At 42.5% G+C, this 11373-nt stretch overlaps 1 protein-coding gene across 1 annotated transcript; it reads left to right on the top strand.

Moving 5' to 3' along the window:
- The first annotated feature begins 1266 nt into the window (after positions 1–1266).
- On the top strand, positions 1267–11354 carry epx (eosinophil peroxidase). Its single transcript, XM_015060300.1, has 17 exons — positions 1267–1463; positions 1542–1629; positions 1690–1780; positions 1850–2025; positions 2168–2300; positions 2987–3116; positions 3210–3416; positions 4793–5159; positions 5235–5395; positions 5978–6236; positions 6316–6486; positions 7146–7383; positions 7455–7666; positions 7734–7898; positions 8922–9005; positions 9081–9177; positions 9871–11354. The coding sequence occupies exons 2-17, from the start codon at positions 1542–1544 to the stop codon at positions 9926–9928; spliced, it is 2637 nt and encodes an 878-aa protein (XP_014915786.1). The 5' UTR covers positions 1267–1463; the 3' UTR covers positions 9929–11354.
- The last annotated feature ends 19 nt before the right edge of the window (positions 11355–11373 follow it).

The raw sequence follows: 11373 nt of genomic DNA, 5'->3' as shown, positions 1-11373 counted from the left end.
AGGTAATGTGGGTCAAATGCGATCAAATTAATAACAGAGTAATGAAATGAGGTCAGTGACCCATTTGATGCTATCACACACCTGGAGGATCAAAGGGGTGACTTTTTCACCACATCACGACTTTTAAAGGCTCAAAATGGGAACAGTCGCTGAGTGAAGACTCCCACTGTAATTAACTGATATCGTTACGGATTTTCCCTCCTGTTTTTTTAATGTCAAGTTTAGCTTCCTCATTATTTCCCAGAATCCCTACCTCCCTCGTCTTCCCGTCTTCGTTGGCACAGGAATGATGAGATTAACTCTAGGCACGACACAAACACGACTGTACTAAACATACAGAGACTTTCAAAGGTATGCTCTGACATTATGCAACAGTTCATCTTATTCATTTATTTATTGGGAGTTTTTGTGATAAACGTGCAGAGGAAAGAAAAGCTTGCATAGTTTTCAAATGTGCATTTGTGTTTAGTCTGATACGTCTATGTAAAGTTGTGGTGACTTGAGGTTTGTTAGAATTTTATTAGTGAACAAACATGAATAAGAAACGGCAGATGGAGAGAGGAAGTTGTGGAGAAGTTTAAAGCAGGACTAGGTTCTTAAAATATCTCAAGCTTTGCAAATGTCATGTTTAATACTGACTACTGATGTGCAAGATGCATCACTGGCCACTGTAAAAGAATCCATCTCTAAAACACAGGAGACAGTGGATGAGCTAGAGGAGAAAGAGCCATTAACATGTAAGGACAAGAACAAAACAATACAATGTCTAACTTTGTCTGAACCACACAACATCCAGGTGAGGTCTTCTGATTGTCGGAGACCTCAGAAGGTAACTGAGGTCTCTGACAAATCAAACGCCAGAAACTGTAGGCTACAAAAATCAAAGTTACGACAACTCTCAATCCCCATCCCTTCACTTTACACTTATCAAACACAACCACAAAATTTACAACATGTACACTTTCTGCTTCAAAAACTGTGGAAAACCAAAGCATCCCCAATCCCACCAAAATACATTGAAGTAGTTGGCTGTAAAGTAATCTGGAAAAGCTCTGGGGTTGTTCAGGCACTTTGTCAGTGAAACACTGTTTTTCTCTAAATTTAATTAAACCGTAAAACCTCTGGCTCTGGCCTCGGTGTTGCTCTCTGAATTGTTATGAGGGAACTGTACAGTTCAGGAATTTATTGGAATTGTTGGTTTGACAGAAGGTTTTCATCGTGGGCCAGAAGACAGATTTGAAAGGTTTTTGGGTGGAGGTAGGGAGCCCGGCGTTTGATGTTGCCTGGCTGTCACCAGGGGCAGCGATAAGGGGATTCTGCACATACCTGTTATCTCCGCTGCCTGTGTGTCCGCGACACTATAACACCCGATGCCTCTGAGGACGAGTACGAGTGAGGTCTGCTGTGATCACAACTCATTTTCCAAGCATTGTTGAGATTTGACGACTTACAGAACGCCCATAGTGAGTTTCTCTCTTTACTGCTTTTTATCCAACAGCCTCATGCAGTTTGCTTGAATCAGCCACATGTCTCAATTTCAGATGTCAGCATCTCTAATTGGACTTGCTCTTGTCCTGGTCGCCTTTCCGGACCACACTGTGATGAGCACAGCATTTGGCAACAGCTCAGGTAGGAGTTTTAGTTGATTATTTCTAGAAAGAGCCGCGCTGACTGTACCTTTGTTCTCAGAAACTGCATATTTGGGTTCACCGTACGTCCGTCGGGCTCTTCAGAGAGCCATTGAGCTGACTGATGCTGCTTATGTCCACACGTCTGAGAGGTAAGACCTCTTGATTATGGGTTAAGATAAATCTGAAAGAGTCTCATTGGGAAAAAATCACATTTTCAGGGTGAAGAAGTCTTTTTCTGAAGGTGCCCTGAAACCCAGTGACCTGCTGGCCCAGTTCAAACAGATTGAAGCCAGAACCCGGACTCACATTCGAGCTGCTGAGCTGCTGGACAACACGGTGGAGCTGATCCGAGAGATGGTCTACACCAACACCATGATGCAGCCCAAGCCGTATGGTACCAAACACATTTCTGAACCTGCAGCTCAGTAAATGCATCTACTGTTTAAACAGTTGCACATTTTATTGAAACTCAAATCTAAATGGAGGTTCAGGGCAATTTTAGCTTTTATAAAATGCTGTTTGTATTTATTTCTTAGAGCTTTTGAGTGAAGGAGACGTGGAAAATCTGCTGCAGATGACGGGCTGCTCCGCTGAGCTGCACAGCCTCAGCTGTCAGACAGACTGCATGTCTGAGCGCTACAGGTCCATCACAGGCGAATGCAACAACAGGTGAGAGTGAAGCCACCGATATGCAAAACCATCCATAATCATTAAACCTTTTATTTACGTTTTAACTTGTTAAAACCACAGACTTCGAGATAGTTTAGTTGGATTTTATGTGATAACATTTACACAGACTGAAGTGGAAGAAAAAAATATGCATTCTTTTCAAAAATGTTTTGCGGATAAAATATGTAGCACATTTAAAGATTTAGATTTTTTATTATTATAATTTCTCTTTGCAAAGCAGCTCAATCTAAGCCCAACACATTAATATCTAAAAGTGAATTATTGCAGTTCAGGCTGTTTATTAGCGCAGATGCGCCTTTGCCCCAGACTCTAATGGGTTTTATTGCAGTATTGCCCTGTATTTAGCTTCATCCATGTTTCCATTGACCAGCTTTCCTGTCAGTGCTGAAGAAAAAACATCTCCACTGCATGATACTGTCACCACTTTGTAGATCAAATGTTTTGAGTGAGATTCTCCCACCTGAGCTGTGGCTCTGCAGCTTTTCCAGCCTTCTTGGTTGCATCTGAATTGTCCTTTTGCTCAGTTTCAGTAAGTGGAGTTGTCTTGGCATATTTGCAGTTGTGCCGTCCTCTTTCTATTTCCGGATGATGAATTTAGCAGTACTTTTATGCTGGTCTGTTATATAAAATCCAAATAAATTATGTCTGTTGTGTTTCCCGTTCAGACAACATCCGAGATGGGGCGCTGCAAACATCCCATATTCCCGCTGGCTGCCTCCAGAATATGAGGATGTGTGGGGGACGCCCAGAGGCTGGGACCCTGAACACACCTACCATAATATCAGCCTGCCTCCTGTAAGGGCCCCGCTGCAGCTCACGCTCCCCCCCCGTCCCCCCATCTGTTTGCCTCCAACTCCATCAATGTCCATCTTTTTTTTAATCATCCAGGTGAGGCTCGTGTCGCAGGAAGTGCTGTTTACTCACAACGATAAAATCTCTGTGGACTCCACTCTGTCCCACCTGCTGGTGGACTGGGGTCAGTGGATAGACCACGACCTGGTGCTGACCCCTCAGAGCCCCAGCACGTCCGTCTTCAAGACGGGCGCCGACTGCGCCCGCAGCTGCAGCCGGGACTCGCCCTGCTTCCCCATTCAGGTGCACTTCACTCCCTGCTCTCGTTTGTTTCACAAATTCTAATATGATGCGTTATGTGACGTTTTAGAGTACGATCACTAAACGTTTTGAAATTATGCCTGCTCTGCTTTTGTGCAACAAGGAACTATTTATCGCTCGGTGTGAAGTAACTCCTGAGAGAACTGGCTTAGGAAAAGGAAACCTATTCCTCTTTTTAAGCTGTAAAGTTCTCCATAAATCATTGGACTCTTTTGCTGTACAATCATTTATAGATGCCTTAAACAAGGACATGTTCACATCCCTTAAACGTTTTTGCTATGTATTATTTTACACCTGGTTTTAAGTTCTAGCCGAGGCGTCTGCACAAACTAAGGAGCTGTTTTTGCACTCAGTCCAACTAAATGAAACTCCCTCAACGTTGCATAATCTTTTGTGAAAAGAGAAGTTAAAACATTTTAATGAATGTCTACTGTAGGAAATCAGTGGTCATCTTTAACGAACCGCCATTTTTACAAAAATGTTTTCAAAAAGAGGATTGATAGACTTTCTTCATGGAATTCTGATGTTTGTGGAAAAAGATTTAAATAGCAAAAGTACATAGTTTCCCATGTAATCATAAAAAGTATTACTGAGACTTGTGCAGTTGTGGAAATTTAATGCTGGATTTATTACATACAACAAACAAAAAGAAAACTGCTAAAATCTGCATTTGTTATTTTTTTTAAAAATTTGTTTGTTCTGCACTTTTTATTTAACAAAAATTATTATGAGCCAATGTGGAAGATCCAAAGAGCCAACACAAAAGTAGAGCATTACTCCTAAGTGGAAGTTATGCTCCACTTAGGAGTAATGCTTTCAGCCTCCTTTACTCTGATACCCCTAAACAAAATCCAGTGCCACCAGAAGTCACTTGAAGAACAGTTGTGCTGTTGTGTAATCCTGCTGTTGTGCAAACACCTCAGAGGTTTGTTGCAGACCAAGAAGCAAAACGGATTGGTCAGGAGAGTGCAGCTCTGTCCACGACTGTGAAAACAAAACCTTGACAGAACATGAGTTTGTTTGCAAAGAAGAATAGGAGTAAAATCCAGTATCTAGATGTGTCTGTCAAAATCCCAATGAAATATATGAAAGTTTTTCTGTGGTAAAATGTAAAAAAATACTGCATACTTTGGCAAGGCTGTTTATTTCACACGAGGCAAACACAATTTTTTGTGCATATCAAGTAAACTCATCTAATACTAAGAACAGTTAAAGAATAAATGGACTTATCACTTTTACAGTTTTCTGCAGTTTCTACTGTTCTACAGTTAGATGGCTGTTATATTTATCATGGTTAGAAGTGAATTAACATGGAGCGGATTCCTCTGCAGCATTAAAAGTTAGAATTTCCCTCTCAGATTCCGCTATCCGATCCTCGCAGCGGCATCCAGAGCTGTATGCCTTTCTTCCGTTCCGCTCCCAGCTGTGATGACGGAGTCCTGCCTCCTCGCCAGCGGGAGCAGCTCAACGCCATCACCTCCTTCGTAGACGCCAGCATGGTGTACGGCAGCTCCCCCGGATTGGCCTCGGCTCTCAGGAACCACTCGTCTCCTCTGGGCTCCATGGCCCTCAACTCCCGGCACTGGGATGAGGAGCTGCCATACATGCCATTCCTGCCCCGGGTCCAGGCTCACCTTGACCCCTGCGGCCCCCGTAACTTCTCTGCCGCTGGGGAGTTGAGCAGATCGGCACTCAGGGAGAACACCACTTCATGCTTTCACGCCGGTGAGCAAGTGAATGTTGTGACTTATTCTGCAGACTTGGATGCAGGTAAAACTTTTAAAAATATATATTTTCCAGGGGATTCAAGAGTCAATGAACATCTGGGACTGATTGTGCTGCACACACTCTTTCTGAGAGAGCACAACCGGCTGGTGAAGGAGCTGCACCAGCTCAACCCTCACTGGAGTCCGGAGACCCTCTATCAGGAGGCCAGGAAGATAATCGGAGCCATCCACCAGGTGTCTGCAGCAGGTCCACCAGGTGTCTGCAGCAGGTCCACCTGGTGTCTGCAGCAGGTCCACCAGGTGTCTGCAGCAGGTCCACCAGGTGTCTGCAGCAGGTCCACCAGGCGTCTGCAGCAGGTCCACCTGGACTGGGCGTCTGCACACTTCACATCCAAACATTCAGTTCAGCTACACAGAACTCACTTAGAGTCATAAATGTTACACAGCCATAAAAACTGTTAGGATCATATCATATCTTTAATCCAGACACATACGGTGTCTGGATAATAAAAATATATTAAAAAATAAGATAAAAACAATAAACAAGGCACATAATATTGTTCACTGAGTCTCAAATAAATGATGCCAATCATATTTAAAAGACCAATTTCAAAATGTCAAATTACAAAGTCACATTTTTTAAAGTTATGTTTAATATATAATTTATACAACATTAACAACTGAAGGCAACATAGTTACTGTATTGTGCTGTAAATTGGCGCCAAGTGCCTGGAAAAATACACAATGCTCTTCTTTAAAACCTGGTTCATCCACATCCGAATCGCTCCAAGCCGGTTTCCCATTTCCTTTTCCCAGATCCTAACCTGGGAGCACTACCTGCCTCGGGTGCTTGGTGAGAGCGCCACATCCCAGCTGATGCCCCCCTACCAGAGCTACGATCCAGACGTTGACCCGAGCATCGCCAACACGTTTGCTACGGCGGCGTTCCGTTTTGCTCACGTCACCATTCAGCCAGTAGTGACGCGTCTGGGTCCAGGTTACACCTTTAACCCCGGGTATCCCCCTCTGCCTCTGCATCACTCTCTGTTCGCTTCGTGGAGGGTCGTACAGGAAGGTAACCAAGGTCCTTTCTGAAACCATGTTAGTTAAGTTTTAGTGTTTGTATTTCATTCCCTCCTGTGGTTATTGTTTAGGTGGCATCGACCCAGTGCTGCGAGGCATGCTGCTGTCTCCCGCCAAGCTGCAGACTGCAGGTCAGATGATGGTGGAGGAGCTCACAGAAAGGCTGTTTCAGGCACAGGGGGGGATGCCTCTGGACCTCGGGGCCCTGAACCTGCAGAGGGGCCGGGACCACGGCCTGCCCGGTAACCAGCTTCCTCACCTCACAGACACAGAGCGTGGCTTCTTTATCGCATTACTTTGAGACCAAAATCAAGCAATCAAAAAGTTTAGTCAACATTTAAACTGCTAAGTAAGGAGGGAAACTATTTCCCCACTTGGAAATATGCACAATATTATCGGCATGTATCGGCCGATGTAAGCTGTAAAATTTAATATCAGATGTTGGCCATTCTGTCAAAATAACTCATCGATATAAAAGGCGTTGTTTTCATATGACAAACCAGTAAAAATGATGCCTGCAGCACAACTTCAAATTTACACTTTTTAAGCATTGTCGTTGTCTTAGAAATAGCAAACGTCATGAATAAATTTGAGATCAAGCAATGCAAGTTGAAAGTGTTACATCATTTTCATCCTTCTTTTTAGCATTTGCATTTGGTAGCAGGCTAAATTGACAAAGATAATGTAGTATTTTAATTCCACAGTAGATAAAACCATATGTTTCCAATAAGTAGGTATAGGGAAACAAATATCGGTATTGTAGTTTATCGGTCAAATGGGTTTTAGTAATTCAGCAAATTGGATATCGACCAAAAATCCAAAATCATGCATAGGTATTCACAAGTCTCTGTTTTGTGTTTGAAATGTATTCTTCTCATCTTATGCTCTTCTCATCCATCAGGGTATGGTGCATGGCGCCAGTTCTGTAATCTCTCTGTTCCCAACACGATGTCAGATCTGGCCGAAATTTTGGGGAACTTCACTTTGGCTCGTAAATTCGAGCTTTTATACGGAACCCCGCATAACATCGACGTGTGGGTCGGGGCCATATCTGAGCCGGCACTGCCCGGAGGACGAGTGGGACCGCTCCTGTCCTGCCTCCTGACCAGACAGTTCAGAGCACTGAGAGACGGCGACAGGTCTGAGTCAAAAGAGCCTTAGAGTGATTATACAGAGAAGGGGAGAGTTTGATCTGTTTTTCTCCATCCAGGTTCTGGTGGGAGAGAAATGGAGTTTTCACCAGAACCCAGAGGAGACACCTGCACAACGTCTCACTGTCCCGCATCATTTGCGACAACAGCCACATCAGCCGCGTCCCTGTGGACCCGTTTTCACGCAGCGAGAGCCCTGAAGACATGCTGGCCTGTTCCCACCCGCTCATCCCCCATCTCGACCTCGGCCCCTGGAAAGAGCCTGACACGGGTGAGGAAGTGGGGAAAAGAAAAGAAAATCTGTATTTTTATGTTTATAAAACTCTTGTCTCCTCCAGATCCCATTTGCGGCCCGATACCCAGGATTCACTCTGGCTACTCTCTGCTCTGCAACTCCACGATCCTTTATCAGTGTCAGGTTGGATTCAGGCTGCTGGGCTCTGCATCCATCAGCTGTGACGCAGAGAGCCAGAAGTGGAGCTCGCCGCCTCCAACGTGTCGAGGTAGAAGAAACATTTCTGCAAATGGTTCACATAACCCAACAAGAATGTTTGTGAGGCCGCTTTAACAAAGCTGATGCTTTCCTCAAAACCCTGCTGTGTCTAATTCTGTCGTTAGATTACACCCTCAGATGGAGGATTGAAGTACGACAGGCAGCATGTGCCAGTTTTATTTTTAAGAGGCAGAATTTTATGTACCGTATTTTCCGCACTATAAGGCGCACCTAAAAACCTTCAATTTCCTCAAAAGCCGACAGTGCGCCTTATAATCCGGTGCGCCAATATTGAGCCACAACAGATCTAGCAACTACGGTAAGCAGCCGCTGACTTCATTTTCTCCCTTAGAAGAAGAAGCGCGCTATGCATCCTGGGATAATTGTCAGAACGCTGGTTTGTTAATAAAGTTTGACTAACCTATCTACCTACAACCGTCTATAATCAGGTCATCTGCAGGTCATTTAGCACGTTCCAAACCAACATGCTGGCCACGACCGGCCCAGTCGCAGAAGGCTCTCCTCACCGACCGGAGTCAGACTGTTTTGTTGACATTCACTCTAGTGCAGCTCCATCTAGTGGATGCATAACGAAACTCCAGCCTCTACTGTAGCGTCTATTCTATGAGCCTTATAATCCGGTGCGCCTTACAGTGTGGAAAATATGGTATACAAAGTCCATTTTTGAAATAGTTACATGGACTAAAATATAAAATAATAACAGTGTTAAAGAGCAAAAAAAAAAAAAAATATATATATATATATATATATATATATATAATTGATTCTTTTACAGAGAAAAGGTAACAATAATCTCATAACTCAGTGCATAAGTTCTTTTTAGTAGATTTTTTTTTTTGTTGCTTTATTCAGTTCTTTAAATACCAAAATAACAACTGAACTACATATATAACTTCATTTAGATCTGAATGTATTGAAAAAAGGAATTTTGATTACTATTTTATGTCTAACTGTCTCTGTATAATTTTGGTTTGATACAACGCATTATATATGTTCAAATCTTTCCTTGTAGATATTAATGAGTGTGAGGATCTGATTTCTTCTTGTCCACAACATCTGGAATGCTTTAACACGGCAGGCTCCTTCGTTTGCTCAGGTCAGTTCAGAACAATGAAAACGTGGACGTATTAGGAACGTGTGTCGGTTCTAATCCCAAACCGCTGTGACGCAGAGCGCTCCCCGCTGTCTGCGGTCTCCATCGTGGCTGCAGTGATGGTGGTGATGGTTGGCGCAGCCGGCCTGCTGCTGCTCCTGTTCTGCTATCGAAGGTGAGCTAGCAAATGTTGGAAAAGATCTCGTGTAGTTTTTCTCGCAAAGGTTTTCACTTTTTTTTTCTACAACAAATTACTAGATCAACACAAGATAGTGAACACATGTGAAGTGGGTGGAAAAAAGGGGAGGAGTGTATTGAGCTTTACTCTGTTACGCTTGCAGGAATTATAGCAAAATCAACTTCCCTCAGAAATCACCTAATAAAAAACACAATCCACCCTTTTAGCTACATCTCTAATCAACCTGGACACACTTTATTCCTGTTGTGGTACATATTGTGCTGAGGGAAACCATGTTAGAGTCAAATAGAGATGGATGGCGCTGTTAAAAAGGAATCCTGGAAGAAAAACCTGCTAACTTGAAATGTCAGAGTTTAGAGAATTAAATCCAGATGAGAATTATTTTTCAGAGACGCTCTCCATCAAGTTTTGCCGAACATTTTTTAATTTGCAAAGCAGAAGAGAGAAAAATGACTCTCTGAATGTGCAAAGCAGGCAGAACGCCCCCAAACACTTCCAGCTGTAACTGAAGTAAAATGAAGCCTCATATATAAAATGATGAAACCCATTTATTATTTTCCTTCCACTTCACAAATGCTACTTTGGTCTGTGGCATCAAAGCGTAATAAAATACAGTTTAAAATGTTGTGTACACTTTTGATTTAATGTCAATTAACTTGTTTCTTGCAGATATTTTCCAAAGTCTGAAGAGTTGATCTCTGCTGAATGTAGCCAGGAGAAAAGTTGACCTCTTTTAATTTGTTTTGATATTAATCTGACTACTCTGATGGAAAATTTTTGTCCCATTTATAAATAATGTTTTCACTAAGTGTCTGAACAAGTTGTCGTTTAATTGTAAGCCCCTCCCCACGTGTGATGTCACGTTTTGTCCCCACGTTACGACGGCGTCCATTCATAAAACCCCGGGCCAAACTATTCGTACTCGTCTCCGGCGGTTTGTGTAAACAAGTCACGAAAACAGAAGCCGTTTTAATCCGGAAACTGGAAACCTTACAGGAGTGATTGCTCCAAAAACAGATTTCCTAGTCTTAGTGTGACTGAGCCTGCTTACCGCTTACAAACCTGTTGGGCAACCGTGGGGCCAGAGTGTTTTCCTGTCAGGCTGACCGGAGAGAAGAGGCGGCCTGACACCTCACGGCACCACAAACATGTCCGCCATATTGTCCACGCTTGACTATGGAGCTAACCAATTCACCACTTTGTATGTCATTTTTGCATTATTTATTTAACCAACAGAATTTTGGACAAAGGAATACTTATAATCAAACTGAGACAGTTACTAGTTACATTTACTTGAGTTACTTTTTGGTAAAACTTCACATGAAGTATTGCTTTTGGGAACAGCTTAACTTCTTATTCTTGAGTAATAATACAGTGTTGCTTAAAATTTATTTTGAAATCATTTGTATCAATTTTTTGCACATAACTTTATATCTTTGACATTTTGAATCAGATGTTACTCAGTACTTGAGCAGCGTTTTTACTAAATACTTCCTTACTGTTCAGTAATATTCTTGGACGGCGACATTTTACTTTTACTTGAGGGCAATTTTTGGCTACTCTACCCTCCTTTTCAAGCTGTTGAGGTGAAACTACACCTTAATGTTTCTATGACGCGATATTTAAACACTCCTTGTAGGTGGAGTAAGGAAGGTGGGGTCAAGATTAAGTCGCTGTACTTAAAAGAGGTGAACCTGCAATTACTTATTGAGATTCTATGTTACACTATGAATCAATGTCCAGAATGGAGACATTTTTCCTTTTTATGCTCACAGTACATACGTAGTTATTTTTTGTGAGAAAACATTTGAAATCAAATTTGAAAGTTTATGGTTTTGACAAATTTTCTGGCCAAAATTCTAGACTTTTCTAAAGATTTCCAGAGCTTGAGGCAAATCATTTGCACTTACCTCAAAATATAAAATACGACAGGGCTCCTGTGAATTTAGGGTAAATGTTTCTACAGCTTTAGCATCTAATGGAAATATCTATATAAGAAGGAAACAAGGAGGGACACAAGAAATAAGTGGAGGTAGAAAATAAGAAGCAGAACCAGGACAAAAAAAATTAAAAGGATAGAAAGGTGCAGGGAAGAAGGAAGGACGGCCGGTCGAAAGGAAGGAAGGAAAGAGGAGGGTGGAGAGGCAGGTAAGACATAAAGACACAAATAAA

Source organism: Poecilia latipinna, unplaced genomic scaffold, assembly GCF_001443285.1.
Source record: "Poecilia latipinna isolate Pla-1442-1.1 unplaced genomic scaffold, P_latipinna-1.0 Scaffold1699, whole genome shotgun sequence".
In the NCBI taxonomy this organism is placed as follows: Eukaryota; Metazoa; Chordata; class Actinopteri; order Cyprinodontiformes; family Poeciliidae; genus Poecilia; species Poecilia latipinna.
This window is presented reverse-complemented; position numbering and strand designations above follow the sequence as displayed.